Source organism: Ambystoma mexicanum, chromosome 9 (genome assembly GCF_040938575.1).
Source record: "Ambystoma mexicanum isolate Mex_15411 chromosome 9, UKY_AmexF1_1, whole genome shotgun sequence".
Taxonomy (NCBI): domain Eukaryota; kingdom Metazoa; phylum Chordata; class Amphibia; order Caudata; family Ambystomatidae; genus Ambystoma; species Ambystoma mexicanum.
In genome coordinates this window covers 230,421,187-230,438,731 of record NC_090931.1, presented here as the reverse complement: position 1 = coordinate 230,438,731, position 17,545 = coordinate 230,421,187, and the positions used below count along the sequence as shown (strand labels likewise).

General features: G+C 47.5%; 1 protein-coding gene across 1 annotated transcript in view; it reads left to right on the top strand.

Moving 5' to 3' along the window:
* LOC138487896 (NXPE family member 1-like) overlaps nucleotides 1-17,545 on the top strand; it is a 397,077-nt gene that overhangs the window by 50,690 nt on the left and 328,842 nt on the right. Inside the window, exon 2 of the mRNA XM_069614521.1 lies at nucleotides 9,407-9,509. Coding sequence (XP_069470622.1) covers nucleotides 9,417-9,509 — 93 coding nt within the window. The 5' untranslated portion in view covers nucleotides 9,407-9,416. The remainder of the gene's footprint in view (nucleotides 1-9,406; nucleotides 9,510-17,545) is intronic.

Sequence of the window (17,545 nt, the reverse complement as noted above, 5' to 3'; positions counted from 1 at the left end):
GCTGGTGGAGGGCCCTGCTGGAAGTGCAAAAGGGAGGCAGGGATAAGAACCTCGGGCTAAGTGCTAGTGCAGGTGACTCTCAGGGCTGGGAAACAGAGTCTCCAAGCCGGGGCTACCAAGCGCAGCGCAGGGCAGTGCAGTGCAGTGGAGGGGAGGGTGCTGGTATGGACAGGGAAGAAGGGCCTGGAATTCTGTGAGATTCATGAGGATCAGGCCACCAGTTACAGCAGCAGCAGTAGGGTGATTAACAGAGAAGAGATAGAGGTAGAGAACAGCAGAATTTTGAGCAATTTCCAGAATTTAAGGAGACTCCGGTTTAGTCTAAGAGGGGTAGGGAGGCTGTTCCAAAGGGAGGCGCCAGCCTAGGAGAGAGACATGATCCCCACTCTCTGCATTTGACAGTCAAAGAGTTGGAGTTAGAGGAGCGTAGTGCTCTATCAGGGGAGTATTTGGGGGTTGAGGGGCTTGGAGATATCATGGTCCCAGGCCCCAGAAGGCCTTGTGGATGATGCAAAGGCTCTTGAGTATGATCATTGCCTTGAGAAACCTGAAGGTGTCTCACTTGCTAGTCTCCGGAGATCTGTCATCCAGGTGGGCAGGACACGGCCATCGCTACTAGATCCAGTTCCTGGGGGTGGACCAGTGCAGGAGGATCACCTGGATGGGGGCGGGGGGGTGTTCAGGGAGTGAAAGTGGGACACTGAAATGTGAGACGCAGTACACCCTTCCTTATGGTACCTTTTTACCAATCCTACCAGGTAGGATATCTAGAAACTCAACCCCGGCCCCCTTTTCCGACACAAATACCTTCACACGGGCAGTTCATTGTGAGCGACTACAGACTAACACCAGAGCCGTATACCTGACTTGTCCCAACAGAATGGTCAGGCAGAGTCAGGCAATTACTGATAACTACACACACCTAACTCCCATTACACTTCCCCACAGGGATAAAAAGTGGAGCACAAAAGCACACTCTGAGCAAGGCCAAACGCACCACCAGGAGAAAGGCGGCAAGATCTGAGAGGACAACAAGAGGGAATTACCCTTGCCCTTTACAACCAAGAACCACGACTTTCAAGAAGCCTCAAGGAAAAGAAACATAAGACTGGGAATTTCAGCTGATGAACGGTGTAGCTTGTGTCAAAGGTACACTGGGCCCTCCCACACTGATAGCCAGGGCACGGAGAAGCAATTGCCACTGTGGTACCGTCCTTGACTCCCACAGCAAAACAACGCCAATGAGTTCAGCACAGCCGGTGAGTTGGAGAAACTGATAGCAGACCGGACTGTGTTATGCTAAAGGTTGCAAGCGGCAACATTGTATGAAGAAAGAGAACTTGAATATAAATTTGCCTTGGTGGAAGACATTGGATTACATCAAGGACAATTCATCACATATGCTAGGCTGGTGAGGATGATAAAAAACACATGGTCCGATGTAGTGTTAGCTCAGCAGCCTTAGGCTGTTGTATAATTATTTTTAGACATATAGGAAGGGGGCCATGAGGTTTCCCAGATGTGCAAGTTGTTGATTTCTAAAGTGGGGAAAGCAGTAACCCAGACGAGGTTAGACTGGGAGGAGGAGGTGGGTGAACCTATGGGTTATGGGTCAGGGTGCAGGGATATCATAAGAAGGTATCGAGGGACGTGAGGTTGCAGCTGGTGCAGCTATAAGTCACCCATAGAGCATACATGGCACACAAGGAGATAGCTAATTTTAAAAATGCTGGCACACAGACATGTCCGAAATGTGGAGAGGTAAACGCAGGAATTGCACACATATTCTGGGCATTCCCCGAAATAAGGAGATTCTGGAAGGAGGTGGCCCGCTTTATGGCAAGAAAGGAGATTAATTTAGATGTGAACTCCCCGTGGGCATGCATGTTGAGGGGGTTCCCCAGGCTGAGTAAACTTAAGCACGTGAGCAAACTTAAAGACTTGATATACATACTAGCTAAGCGCGGAATAGCAATGAACTGGAAAGCAAGTAGGAGATCGAGAGTGGAGGCCTGGTGGTACGATCTGCAGAAATGGGCGAATGCCGAGACCGCGGCGTGGGAGGAGGCAGCAAATAGAGGTAGGGTGGAGGAAGCAGACATGTTGAATGCCTGGAAGCAAATAGTAGCAACACTGTCTGGATCTGACCAAGAAAGCCAGGAGGAAGGCGGCCCTCCGGGGGGGGGAGAAGGAGGAACGCCCGCAGAAATGGTATGAGGGAGGCTGAAATGTGTGCTAGGCTCGGGGGTGGCTGTGAGAAGAGAAAATACAACATGGAACGGCACAAGATAATTGAAATGCATTGGTTGTTACACTGTATGATGCACAAGAATGGTTTAACTGTAAAGTTGAAATGGTCCTGCAGCGGACTCTGTTGAATCCCGTGCACACTTGAAAGTCTTTGATTGTCTGTAAACTGAAGTTAGTCTGAGCCCTGCTGAGGGGGACTAATTGTAGAAAAGGGGGGATTCGGGGTGAAAAGTAACACTCCCGAGAAGATTGCTGAGGCAAATGTGAAGTCTCTGTATTGGTAGTCCTAGAGCACTCCGATTTCAATCAAAGATTTTCAAAATGTAAGCTCATTGAAGGTTAAGTAATGGGGTGCCGGAGAGAAAAACAACCCAGACACTTGGTTGTATTACTTGACTACAACACAATGTGAGCCCAACTGAGGGAGGCTAATTGCGGAAGAAGGATTGGAGCCCGGCTGAGGGGGATCCTGGGTGAAGAGTAAATTGCCCTACGTGAATATTGAGAAAGGAACTTTTCTTTATTGTTTATGGGACATCAGGTCTTCTAATTCAAGAGCCTTTGCACTAAAACAGACTTGGGCACAGAAGGCCCTGATGTTGGTGACAGGATCTGTGACTTTGTGCCAGAGGAGCCCTCCAATGTGCTGTGCTCAAGTGACCCATTTTATCCTGTTCTAAAAACGTGGGGAAGGGAGGCCCACGACCTAACATCCTGACTTATCATTTTGTGAACACTTCTTTCTTTTTGTGAATATTACCCCACACTATTTTGTAGCATGGCGGTAAGGATTAGCAATCGTTGATTTTAATGTAAGCCCTTTTATTTGACTAGACTCCACAAGGACTGTATTATTATTATTTGACAGTCGTAGCTTGCTCCCATCTTAGATTTAGGGTTAGATTAGGCATTTATCTCACCCATTTTGCAGTTGAATACACACCCTTGAAGTGTGATCACTTGTGTGCGTCTTACTTTGATACCATGCCTTCCTTATACCAGCCACCGGGAGCCAGTGGAGCGATTTTAGGGCTGGAGAGGTACGGTACCTGGGCTTGATGAGTTTTGCAGCCTTATTCTAGATTAGCTGGTGGGGACAAAGGAGGAAAGAAGGAGATTGAGAAAGACACTGCTGCAATACGCCAGGAGTGTTTGATAGCAGAGCGAGCATTCAGAGTAGCTAAGTGAAGCTGGTTACCACCTCCTGAAGGTTTTCCGAGGTGGGGTAAAGGGGTGAGGTACTCTTGTTGGTGGTGGTGGAGAGGTGAGAGGGGAGAAAGAATGAGTGACATGAGAAGGGAGGACGTTTATGAGAGAGGGCAGGCGCTGGTCGAGAAGTAGAAGAGTAGGTTGAGACCCTCGGGCCATGATACTGCCATTGTAATAGACATTAAAATTATGCAATTAGAGGATAAGTATGCCAGGAGTACTTCCCACCCAGTGCCACCATTAATGGGTGAGGAGCAGAAAGTGGAGAGAGTGGAGACCAGATGGGTCGGTCCATAGGTCAGGAGAGGTAACAGTAAAGAGGATGCCCGTAAAAGTCTTCCTGGAAGTGGCATTGACGTTGGTGTCAGCAATAGGTAGGCCTGGGTTATATTCCAGGACAGCTTTTTTCCTTCCAGATTTCGTGAGAGAGGTAGGATAGGTGATAAAATAGCAGTTGGAATAGATGGTATGCCATTGGAGGGAGGGAGGGGGAGAGAGGAGAGAGAGAGAGAAGAAAAAAAAACACGAACGACAACTAAACTACACAGTGCCCAGGAACTCACCAAGTGGCATAGCAGCCAGGCAGGCATGGAAGACCATGAATGCACAAATTAAAAAGCACGCCTAAGTTCGAATTCCCAATAAAGCACTATAATGCAGCACAAAATGGAGAGTGAACAGTTTTAAAAGCACACCTAAAATTGAATTCACAGGCACCCAGGCAGGGGGAGCCAGCCAATCAGGTGGCTAGGAACGCAGGCTTAAACTGTTGGTGAAAGCCTATGTGCCATCTCACCGGACGGCCGGCTCCCCCGCCGCCATCTTCCCCCCACCCTCTGTCCCCTTATTATTATTTTTGTATTCCCCCCAGCACCCCACTTACCTTATTTCAGCTGCAGCAGCACTCGCTGCCGCAGCCCCACCTTCTACTCTGCTCCCGACGGCCATTATGGAAAGGGAAGAGGGAAACCCTATGGAATCCCATCTTCCCTTTCCATGGTCGCCATCTTTAGACAGTATTTTCAGTCATTTAATGGGACATGCGAGGCGTCCTGTTCAATGGCTGAAAACACTTTTTCTTTTTTTAGCACCCTGTGTTACTGCTTTGGTAGCCCGTGGTGCGAATGGCCTAAGCCGCCATTCCAAGGGCTGGAACAAGGGGTAATGATATGATAGGTTGTAATGGCCCGGCGACCTTCTTAGTGGCGCTCTTTTCTCGGACTGTTAATTTGGGCTGCCGGGCCGTTACCCCTCATTCAAGTCCTTGGAACGTGGGCTTAACACCACAATAAAGCACGAAAATGCAGCACAAAATGGAGAGTGCACAGATTTAAAAGCACACCCAAATTCTAATTTTGAGTAAGGCACTTACAGGCAGCAGAAAGTGAGCAATGTTGGGTTTAGAGCAGATACATACACCAAGTGGTCAGAAATTACAGTTTGCAGTTGGACTAGAGGGGAAGGTAGGCATGATATAGCAAATAACCAGGCAGAGGGTTATAGTCCAGGACAGGGTGAACCAGGATGCAGTGTAGATGTACATTTTTCATGGTCCCTGAACGCAGGGGAACAGAAGGTTTGTTCATTGAGCAATGTGGGCTGGGGGGAAGGTTACTGGAGCAGCAACATGGAGAGAGGCTCCCTCCTGCTTCAGATAAGGGCCTTAGCTCTCCTGCCAGCTCACTGATGGGCCTTAGAAGGGTGAGGGTGACCAATCACAGCATCCGTAGTCGAGTGGTAGATGAAGCACAACGGTGCCTGTAGTGGACTGCAGTGGCGGCGGTCATGTTTTAAGAAGAACATTCTCGAATTAAAGCAGCCCCACTAGGCCACGAGGAATGTTGAAACTGCAGTGAGAGCTGCACGCAGCAATTGTAAAACGACAGACTTGCACAAAAATCCCTGTTTAGATTAGGCACACGATTGCAATCAAAGACAGTGCACCACAGATATTCGCTATTAATTCTAGTAGAGCTCAACTGGGCTTACCTAGAGATCGTGTGATGTCCAAGTTGATCCTACAGCCTTGTGGTCTCTGTGGGGGTGGTGAGCTCTGTGAGCTCTATGGAAGCCCGTATATTGGAACCTCTTTTTGATGATTTTTCAACTAGAGCCATTGGATAACCTCTAGCTCCCATTTTTTTATTTATATGTTGACCTCTTCTTTATAATCGTCACGTGTACTATTATTTCTTTCAGTCTTGGAACTGTCCAAATGGAAGATTGTTTTTTTTAATATATTTGGCATGACTGCCCCCCCCCATAGTGGAGTAATGCATTTTTATCTATCACTTAATGATGAGGCTTAACCTGCAGAACTGTGAGGAAACATGTTGATGCATAAACAATCTACTTGAGTTTTACTCATAGTATAAGTGCATTTTAAGTATTGGTTCTCATCTTGGACCCCCATTCTTGACCCTTATGGACTCCACTGCTCCTGTTGCACATCGCTGTGGCTCTTTTCCTGGCCGCTTCAATAGACTTCACTATTCCATGTTACACAAGACTGTGCATCTTATACTGACCTTACCACCTGGAATCCACTGCTGTTGCTGCACATGGCTGTAATTCTTGTGCTGGACTCTCCAAGGGATTCTACTAGTCCATGTTGCACATGAATGTGGCTCTTGTTCTGACCTCCCCATCTGAAATCCACTGCAGCCTGCTGCACACAGCTGTGATTCTTGTCCTGGTAGCTGTTACGCTCACCTGATATCCCGAGGGGCGTCTGGAAGGCTCTGAGATCTGGATCCCTTGATGCGTAGTTGCCCAGTGCTGAATAATGAATCTTGGTTATTTGTAGGGTGAGCTATCCGTCCTGCTTTTCTTGTGCAGGGGCATTTGTTTTTTTTTGGCGAGCTGCCGAGTTGCTTCTCTGGTGCAGTATGCCTTCCTTGGGCCCAGGCCTGCTGTGACCCCGAATATGCTGGTAGGCAGGTAGGTTTTTTAATTGTAAGTCTTTGTTCTGTTTATGGTGGGAATTTGTTAATGTCTTTATCTCCTTCTTTTCATGTGCGAAGGTCTTGATGCTGGCGAGCCGTATGGAGAGGCACCTGTCTAGGTAAGAGAAAGCGCGGAGTGCAGCGCCTTTGTCTTTTAAAGCTAACCTGTGTTTTCTTCTCCTCTTCACAGGCCGCTGTGGTGCTGCGAGTGGATGAAAGCGCAATGAAAAACAGACCCCTGGAATCCGTTAAGGTAAGTACAGCGCTGTGCAGTTGTTTAATATTGAAAGTGAACCTGAATATGTCTTTTACTTTGCTGATGTTGCTGTGGTGCTCAAGTATTCAGTTAAGACTGATGGAATTCGATGTTTTGGAAGCGCGCGTTCTAACATTGTTTTAACCTTTCTCGTTATTGCAGGTCGCAATGTTCGAACAGCAGCTGTGGTAGCGGTTCACCGGAAGTCCTTAAGGTAGTACTCACAGGTGAGTGATGTTTCTTCTCTCGGTTTCCACAGATTGCAGCCCAGTTGAGATGCTAAGTGCTGGATGCTGTTTTCTCATGTAAGACAGAATAATCTTGTTCTTGCAGGATTACATGAAGATGCTGAAGACCAGGAGCTGGACACGGTGAGCGTCACGCTGCTGTTTGCAGAATAACACAAAGCGTGTTCTGCAGTTAGGGTGTGGTTTATATAGCCCAGATAAATTAGTACCGGGGAAAGTAGTTGCAGGCCTGCCACACCCAAAATACTAGACCACATGGCTTGGGTCTTAGAACTATACTGTGTGGGTGTTTCCATGTTGGATTTAAAGGCCCGTGTACATAAATGGGACCTAGTTTGAACAGCCCTCCTTCCTACAAATGAGCCTGGTGCCAAAGGCGCCAGGACTGGCTCCATGAGCCCTTTTGCAGTGGTTTTAAGGCCCCAAAGGTTCTGGTGGGAGCCTGCTTGTGGCACAACTTGTGCCCCCTCACAGGGGTCATGACATTCGCCCCCAATGTACTCCACTCGCTAACTTTTTCACACTGATGTGGCATTTATCTCGGCTAATTACCCCTCTGCTCCCTCTTGCACACAGCCCTCGATATAGTCATGTCCTCCCATAATGGAATGTACTCCATGTTGCACATAGCTATGGCTCTTGTCCCGACCCCCTTTAAAGGACTCCACTTCTCCCTGTAGCTGATGACTCTGTTGTCCTGACCTCACCCAATGGACTCCACTGTTCTTGGTTTCACATTCCTATGGCTCTTGCCTGTTGTTCTGAAAGGACTGCACTGCACCCTTTTGCACACACCCATCTGTTGCCAGGGTCAGATTGGCCCCTCGGCCTTTTGGCCCGTGGCTGGGCTGAAATCGTCCCTGGGGCCTGGGGGCCAGTTTCTGGCCATGCCTGGGCGGTTTGGAAGAAAGAAAAATGGAAAAAATATATTTTTTTTCCAATCTTCCTTTCTTCCACAAAGCCTTTCATCCTTCTTAGGTCGATAAATGAGTACCAACACAGGATGGGTGATATTGTATGTATATTTGTTCTATAAAACAGAGCTTAAGTGTAAGTGCTATACAATGACATATCATTTGGCCTTGGACGTCTGCTTGGTTTCACACTAATTTAGTGTACCTAGGGACAATGCTATTTGATGCCACTTCCTGTTTTGTCAAGGAGTGAAAGGTTGTGTTTTGTCGCTTCCTGGGATGTCACTTTGGGGTGGGATCAAATGACATCACTTCTGGTGATGTCATCAGAGGTCAAGAGTCATGAGGCGAGGGGTGGGCCACTTTTTTGGGGAGGACCGGGCCTATTTCTTGTCCCAGTCTGACCATGTCTGTTGCCCTAACCTCCCATAATGGGCTTGAGTGCTCTTTGTTGCATACAGTTATCGCTCTTGCCCTGCCTGCCCCCTCCCTACGGTCTCCATTGCTTCCTGTTGCACATGTTTGTGGCCTTATCCTGCCCTCCTCTAATGGACTCCACTACTCCTTATTCCACATGGCAATGACTCTTTTCTTTAAGGCAATAACAAACGGTCTGCTTTTCCTATTCATGGGTACCACCCGAAGGCTTAACAGAAGAATCGCTCCTATTCCTGGCACTAATCTGGCAGGACAACTAACACACTCTGTGAATGTACAGAGACTTTTTGCTGTGTGGGTTTGTGCCTTTTACTCCTAGTAATGTTTCCATGTACATGTTGCTTATTTTTGCTGCCCTTTTATGGATTCCATCTGAGAATGTTCATTTTGGTAGGAGTGTATTTTGCAAGCGTTGCTGTCAACAAAATGATTTTCTCTTTTCCTAGTTTCACAAGATTCACGTTAAAGACAATGGGCCTCATTCAGAGTTGGGCGGTAAGGGTTAACTGTCACTGGTAAGGAGACCGGTGCCGTTAAACCCTTACCGCCCAATTCCGAGGTCCCTTAGCGAGACCTGCTAAGGCCGTGTGGTCTAACCACACGTCCTTTGCAGGTCCCGCTAAGGGACTAGGGCGCTAATAACGGGCCCGTAATTAGCACCTTCCCCATTCCAATTGATCCCTATGGGGGCTCAATGGGAATGGGGAATGGTTGGTTGAATGGGGACTTGCAAGGTCCCCACAGGTCGGAATATCTGGTAAGTCCCCATTCACCCAGACCGGACACGGGTTTGGAGGCAGCCATGGCGCAAATAGCGCCATGGCTACCTCCAAACTCGGAATGAGGCCAATGTGAGTCTAACATTGAAGGTCTTCCATGCATTCCCCCTGCCGCAAGATTTTTCAGACATTTGGTTATCTCCTCACACAAGTCTGTGTAGAAGTCTAGTTGCCTAATTCAAGGGACACCTTCTGCGCGACCTACCAAGGTCCTGCTTGCGGCCTTTGGTGCAGCCCAGTATAAGTAGATTGATTGAGAATAATAGCCATGCAGTGTTATTTTATGATATCTTTCTGTTTAGAGCCATGTTGAGAGAACATAATATTTAAGTCAGGACTTTGATTGTAGTCTTTTCTATTTCCACAGCAAACCTAACATGTCTGTGAGAGCCCTGATGAAGATATTTACAGCATCACTTATCGTTGTCAGTACCATTGGATATCTTTCAATGTACTTTTTATCAATACAGGTATGCTCTTGTATTACTGTTTGAACACATAATCGTCTGTTTCTTTTCTCATGGGCATTTATTCCTTTTATTTTGTTTAAGATGCTAGAGAGCACTGCAGGCAACATGAGGGGAAGCAGAGAAGGAGAGTGGGAATATGGTTAAGGGGAATCGGGAGAGACCCAACGTTCAGGTTTGGTAATAGCTGGAAGCTTTGAAAGCACAGTGAATAACACATTCCAGCCCATGTAGGAGCAAATTATTGTTTTAGATGATCGCAATTAATACACCAGCATTTAGACTTCGGGCCCCAGTAGAGAACATGGCCAACCCCGGGGGAAAGTCTGTGGAAAAGGGCTTTGGGGGCGTTGTTGCTATAAATTGCCACGGAACCTTGAAGCTCTGACCCAAATCCTGCTAAACCTCTTCCAGCACCTGCAAAATGTATGATTCTAGCTTTATATCTGACCCATCTGGGGCTGAAGGGATCCGGAAAATGGGGACCAACTTTGGTGAGTAACAGATAAAGGGAAAGGGGCTGGGTCTTGGATATCAGTGCTCTAACCCAAGAGATATCTACTGGTCCTGTTACATAAAATAATTCAGTGCAATTCACAAAATATGAATGATTTCAAGAGTAGTTTAATTGTCCCATAGAAGATTGTACGATTAGAGAGTTACAAACACGAATAAGAGAACATTTGTCTGCAATTGGAAGTCGGAACCCCATGCTGCCACTTGCACACCATTGGCAAAAAGAACATCAGATGGACAGAAAGCAGGACACAAATTCATCGGACTACAAAGAGTGACCCTTTGTAGGAGAGGTGGAAACAGAGAAAACTTGCTTAGACAAACAGTAGCCAAACTCATCTGTAAATTTAGGACTCTAGGCCATGGTTTAAATAAAGACAATGAGATGGTTTATTTTCTGTAGTAGCACAAACAAGAGAAATTTGATATATGCTGTTAGCCATCGGATCAACTCCCAGTAAACCAAAGTTAAGGATCAATACAAATTACAAGGCTAACACTGAGAATATATATGGGAATTAATTCATCATAGACACACTTCCAACAAACATGAATATAAGAACAATACAAATTATAAGGTCAATAGTGCTACTTGAAAACATAAAAGGGAAATAATTGTGTCAATATCACGGTTATCTTGTGTTATTACAATAATAGGAAAGGATAACTTTACCGACATGATGATTTTTGATTGGAGAAACAGGGAGGCTTTGGTATTCAAGGGGTCAATGGTTAGTACAAGTGGAACCATGAGATTATCAATAAGGGCCTAGGCAGATCTGAGGACGTAATCCAATAAGTAGTTTTTCTTAGGGACCCCTGGGTAGGTCCAATATATGCATAAAAAGCAGGTCCATAATAAAGGGATCAAGGAGACTCTAGATGTGAGGCAGTTTGGCACCAGAAAGCACAGAAGTATATCTGCTAACAGTATGGGCAGGATCGACAATATTTTAATTTTAATTTCAAAATGATCCGGTTGAGGCAGAAGTCAACATTATATTTTCACTATTTTATTGTACTTTGAACCTAAATGTCACTAGACCCATAAAGGTTTCATGAGTATTTGAGGTTTGGAAGAAGTCCATACAGGATGAGGTAGTAGAATTTGTATTTCCCAAAATATGGTGCCTGGGAACGTCGGACCCTGGAAAGGAAAGGTCAAGCTTCAGTTACACCAGTTACTCTTCGTAGTGGACTTCAGCTTCTGAACATGAAATTCTAGCATTGAGAGGACCCCAGATATACTAGTTGATCTCCCATTCATTCTGCTGGGTCACACTCAGGCAACCAATCGGTCAGAAGGGCATTCATGCAGGCAGGCATCCAATCAGGTGTATAGTGCATTCAGGCCATTCACTCCTCTCCAGACACTCACAACAAGTTATGTGTATTGGGACAAGTACCCAGCCATTCAACACTCCACACTGCATTCAGACCAGTTTCGGGCAGGGCTGTCTTAGTCATTGTGTCAAACACCAGATACTAGACACCCACAACACAGAATGCGTATTCGTCACACACTCCATTCACCCACCTCCAGGGTGTACCCAAAACATACAGTCACTGGGAAGGCTCCAGCCAGACTGGTCTGGACATCACAACAACACCATATATGGAACTTCCACCCAACAGCCGGTCAGGGGGAAGGGACATACTTAGGGCTTCCCAGGACTTTGGGAAAACAAGGTAATGGGCAATAGAAAGCAAGAGGCCACAGAGGCCATCTTGATTCCTATCAGGAATCAACTGATTCCAATGGCAGGGCCTGGGTATCCCAAAATGGAGGATACTCGGGGCACCTGTCAAATTCAGCATGGAGCTGCCACCAGCCCATACCCTGCTCTGTGGGCCACACATAGGTGCCCAAAAACATACACTAGGGGCACAGGGTTGAACCCCCCACCCATGGGTGCCATAAGGGTATCCCATGGGTCTGTACACCAAACCAAAAGAGAGAGCTGCAACGCAAGAAGTCCCACATGAACTCCTGCACGGAAAACATGACAGAACACACAATAAAAAGCAGTAAAGGACAAGGATACGGAGGCCCTGTCCCTCCAATGCATTTCCAGCATCACACCCACCTCTTGGGCAGAATAGCTGGCAGCCTGGGAAGCCCTGGGACACCATCTGCCCACCTCTGATGAATTGCCATTGTCCTGGCACCCCTCAAGCACAGAGTGCCTCCACCCCTGATGTGACACAGTGGGCCCGGTAATGCAGGCCGGAGCCCAGTGCTGCTCCCCTCACATCATCCAGATTAGCTCCCATGTGGAGCATGCACATGCTGTGGCCCTTCACCGCCACTGGCCCGGGGAACATTGCAGGTCCCCTCCTGGTACATGTGGGAGAATCAAGTCATGGAGCTCTCTGCATTTTTTTTCTATTCCGCTCCAGTCCGGAGCACATTTCTGTTCTTGCGGACCCAGGTGGTGATGGGCCTGCCCGTGTTGAGGGGGGGAGGCTCTGCATCCCCACCTGCTGCCAATGCCGCCAGGCTGTCTTCCTCTCAGGGGGAGGGCAGCTCATCTCCTTGCGGCAGATGCTGCATGCATAGCCGCTCCGGTGGGGGGAGGGAGGGGCAGCTCTACTTTGTTGCGGCTGGGGCCGCCTGGCTTTTTGGTACAGCTCAGGCCGCCGGCATGCTCCCCTTTGTTGCGGCACCGGGGGCCGCCCAGCATTTTCTTTTTCTTGCAGGGAGGGGGGTGCCAGGTCCACCTCCCTCCTGCAGCGGATGCTGCTGTTCCATCGATCGCGGCCGAAGCCACAGGGACATCCTCTCTGTTCTTCGGAGGGGTGGAAGTGGGCCTGCCTCCGCCACTCCCTTGTTCAATATGGGGAGCGCGGGCCTCCCACTCTAGCTTTTTTTTTTTCAGGCCCAGTTGGACTTGGGCCTGCCACCCATGGGGGTGGGCCGCCTCAGCAGTTTGGCTGCCCCTGCACTTCCTCCATGCCATGGCCGACGCCACTCATGGATCTGGGCCGCCTTAGCTGTTCGGCGGCCCCCATTTGCAGCTGTCTCCATCTCTGCGGTGCCGGCCCACGGCCACGCCTCCTGGCTAGCACAGCCGGTTGAGCATCAGCACAGCGTGGCTCCCATGCAGGCATCAGGCGGCCTGTGCCCATCAGCAGCACGGGCCCTGGGCCACCCTCAGAGCCACCGCAACAACAGCGGCCGAGGCCGCAGATCAAACTTTCTTCACACAGGGGGGAGGGGGCAGCAGCTCCTCCTCCTGCGGCTGCATTTCTTCTTCCCCACAACGGTAGGGTGGGGGTGCCTCAGGGGCAGGCAACCGAAACCTCCTCCATGCGGCGGATCCGCTTCCTACAATGTTGCGGCCAAGGCTGCAAGGACGTCGTCTTTCACATGGCAGACTGCCGCTCCGCATGTCCTTGCCGCCGGAGCCGCGGGCAGCACTCCTCCACATACTATGTGGCACGCGGGGCCCCTTCTCCTCGTTGCCATTGTTGTGGGGCCTGGTCCGGTGGTGTATGGTATCCTGCATCCCCATGGTAGCTTGTGGGAAGCAGTGTTGGCAATCTTCGGAGCCACACACACTTGGATACCCACCCACAAACAGAGTAAAAATAAGAATATGGAAATACAGCCTAATAGCACGTCCTCCAAAAGCTCTGTTCCTGGGATTGGCCAGTGATGTCCTTGTAGCTCCGCCCCTCATTTGTGGGGATGCAGAATATCATTTAAGTCAGGAGCGCAATGCAGACTCGGGGCTTCCTGTACCCCTGAACCCCTCAGCATTTCAAAGGAACATGCTTCTTGGCACATTGTATTTCTTCCAGGCAACTCTACTATATGCTCGGCTCATCAAGCACTACACGTTTCCCTCCCTGAGTCACAGCCCCCATGGGACACACAGACTGCAATGAACTTGACAACTCATTTCCTTTGTCATCAGCAATTTAGCCTTTCCAGTCACCCTGCAAATATGCAACAGTTAAAGCGAGCAACACAATAAAGCACCCATGGAAAATGTGTTTTGATGTCCTTGGTTGAATGTTGTAAAAACCATACATAACACACACCCAAACCTAAGTGAGTTTTTTACACCTCTTTTATTGTGTGTCTTAAAGTGCTGAAAATAGTTGGTATATTGATATTTTGCCTTTTGCATCTTATATTTTTCCATTCAAGATATGGAAAATGAAGGTACACTGATATTATTTTGGCCCAACATGCTGCTGCTATAAGTAGTTACATGTTGTCATAATGCATTATTATGCAATTTGCGGATTTTGCAAGTAAACTCTATTGGACAGTATTATTGTAGATCTTGACACCCAAAACATAAATATTTGTTCCAAGTAAAACGTGGAAGAAGGTGGCCATGCCCAAATTGCAGAGTGGGTTAAAATCGTTGCTTTCCTCTTTAGCACAAATGTGTGACCCTGGGCAAATAATGTAATCTCACCCTGACTTCAATTTCAAAAATTGGAGTGCTTATAAGCGATTACGTTTACACCCTTACAATGGGACAGTTTTTATAAGTGTAGGGCCAAATTAGTGTACGCTGGTGCTCCTCTGCTAATGGCTCCAATACTCTCACACAGAATTGCATTATTGCTGCACTGGTTCTGCGCCAGTCTCGTAACACTTGATTTGACAGGCAGACATTGGGCCTCATTACGAGGCTGGCAGCCGCAGAATGAACGGTGCCTGTAAGGGACCGGCACCGTTCATTACGGGCCGCCACATTACGAGGTCTGCAGCGGGTCCCGCTCTGGATGCCTGGCCAGACCAAACGTGCAGAGCGGGACCCACTAGCAGACCAGGATGCTAACAATGGACCCGTCATTAACATGCCCGTTGTTAGCATCCTCCCCTTTCCCATTGAGCCCTATGGGGGCTCAAATGGGAATGGGGATGTACCGGGTCCAGGTCCTGAGAATGGGAATTACCGGGCCTGCCAAAGTCAGCATGGCCTGGTAATTCCCTGTTTTTGGAACCCGAACCCGGTACCCGGTTTGGGGTTAGCCATGCCGGTAAGAACGACATGGCTACCTCCAAACTCCTAATGAGGCCCATAATCTCACCATCCAGTCAGTGCACCAGAGATTCTAGTATAGCGCACTAACTGTGGTAGAACCAACATTACATTTTCTCCCCTGTTGCTCCCAGCCACTGAAGTTTCTTGGGCAGTTCAGAGTACTTCCCCACACTCTGTTATGTCCTATTATGCTATGGTATTGAGTCTTTCATTGCACACCATCTGCCATTTTCACACTTTCTAGGACCTTCATGATTTGCAAAAAGTGGGTGTTTTCAGACTTAAAGGAGAGAGTTAACTGACTGTAAAATTGAAGCTGCACTAGAATAGTCTCATTACAATGAGTAATGATGTTAGATGCCCTACACAAGTATGTTTGTCACTCCTCCACCGTTTCTGAAGTTAGCGCCTCTCCCAACATTTGTAGGGTTAGCCCCAGCCTAAATTTTAGCCTGGGTGCACCCCTGGATGTGAGCACTTGCATTTTGTTAGGCAGCGAGGTGAGGGAAGCCTTTCCTGAAACTGACAGTGTTAGTTTTACTGTATTTGTTCAGAAAAATGTACTTGAACAAATGCAGAAAAATGTACTAACACTTTAAAGCTGACACTTCCTAGAAAGACATCCATCACCTCTCTGCATATTGCGCTTTAAAATACACTATTTGATAGTTGGTCCCCACACCAGACCATGGGGAATGTGGAGGTAGCACAGTGGGGACAGAGCCTCCAAGTTTGCACCGCCTATTTTCTGAAGTGCCCCCCCCCCCCCCCATTACCACTTAGCCCACCCCGAAATGTAGGTTTCATAGCGCTGCTGTACAACACGGCTGTTCTAAGGACTCAAATATGGGGACTGCATAGCTTACTTGTGGTCCTCATCCCCACGGGAATCCGGTTTCCATCATTTTAAAATGCATTTTACACATTTAACAGAGCATGCACATATCCTGTGCTGTTTACTAGCCACATGCAGCAAGTTTAAGCTCCGTGCAACATATATCATATCGTGTCAGTCCTGTGTGCCTTGTTAACAAGATTTCATTTAGAGGCTTCTCGCCTAAGGGTTAAACCTTGCCTTTGGCGAACTTCTTTCCCAAAAAGTGGTTGGGATCCAAAGGAAACTCTCTTTAATGCGCAGCCCTAGATGATAGTGTGACAATGAAAGTAGCTTGCAAGCAGCCAGACGTAAATTCACAGGGGAAAAAAGAAATCCTGCTGTGCGAACAAGTGTGCCTTACAGCGCATGGCATCCAAAGCTCTGGGCTTGTCTGCTCTACCCAACCTCCACTCCCAAACTACAGCTGACACAGGAGCACATTCCACCATGACTGGAATCCAGCAGTTCTGCAATTCGCCTTCCGTACAATGTTAAATGGCAAACCACTTCCTGCTGCAGGCGGGGATCAGGCTCGGACTGGCATATAGGGCCACAGATGCTTAGAGCCATAAATACAGCATGAAAATGAAAATACAGCATGGTCACGTGGGTAGACCCCGACCAACAGCTCTCTCCCTGGGAATGGCTGATAATCTTCTTTCACTACAGGTCCGCTTATTATAAGCGACTTTGGGCTTCTTTTAGCCCAAAGTCACTTATCATTTTTGCAGGTGGCTTGTCATGGTTTTCGTCAGCTTATTACCCATATCAAGCACGTATGGTTGCACTTGTTCAGTTCAAGAGGACAAAAACCACAAAAAGCAGATTCTACAGTAGCATGACTCTGCGTTTTGCACCTTTCCACGTGCACAGACAGGACCCTGCTTAGCCTTGAAATATCCTCAGAGACTACATGCACCCCATCTCTTCCTGTCCAAGGCCATCAGCACTCTAATGCATGGCAGTGTGCTGGGCTGCTTTAGGGCTCTCGGACCCCACCTCAGAGACAGTCCTCCCATTTTACCAACTTTTGTAGGTCCTTTAAAGTCCACCGTAGTATGCCACCAAAGTTCAGATGTAGAAACATTCGACACGTTTTTATTGCTGTTGTCACTGGTGAATATCTAGCGCTGATGTTTATTTTAAAATGATCCTATACTAGGGCTGTACTGATTAGCATATTTAGTATTCGGCCGAATACCAAATAGTTGTCAACTATTCGACCGAATATTGAGGCCGAATAGTTTTATTTAATAAATCATGTTCCAAATTTCAAAAAACACACTTATTATTAAAAAAAACAAATAAGGCACCATTTTAAATGCATTCTATACTTTTATTTCTCATCATTGTAATTAATGTAGCATCTTTATTTAAAATATGAAAGCCAGAAATAAAGCAGATTTGACCAAAATGAAGGGACCAAATATACAGAAGATTGTTGCATATTCAATGCCAGTTAAAGTAGGAGGCTTCACAAATGCAAAAGGACTGCCTTTGTGAAACAGATGCATTGCATTCTCTATCCAGTTGCAAAGTCGATGTGGTTGAGTTTCGAAACTTCTTTGCAGCTCACATAGAAATGTATAAAATGGTTCATGTCGGCTCATGCAGGACACAAGTCAAGAGGAAATCTG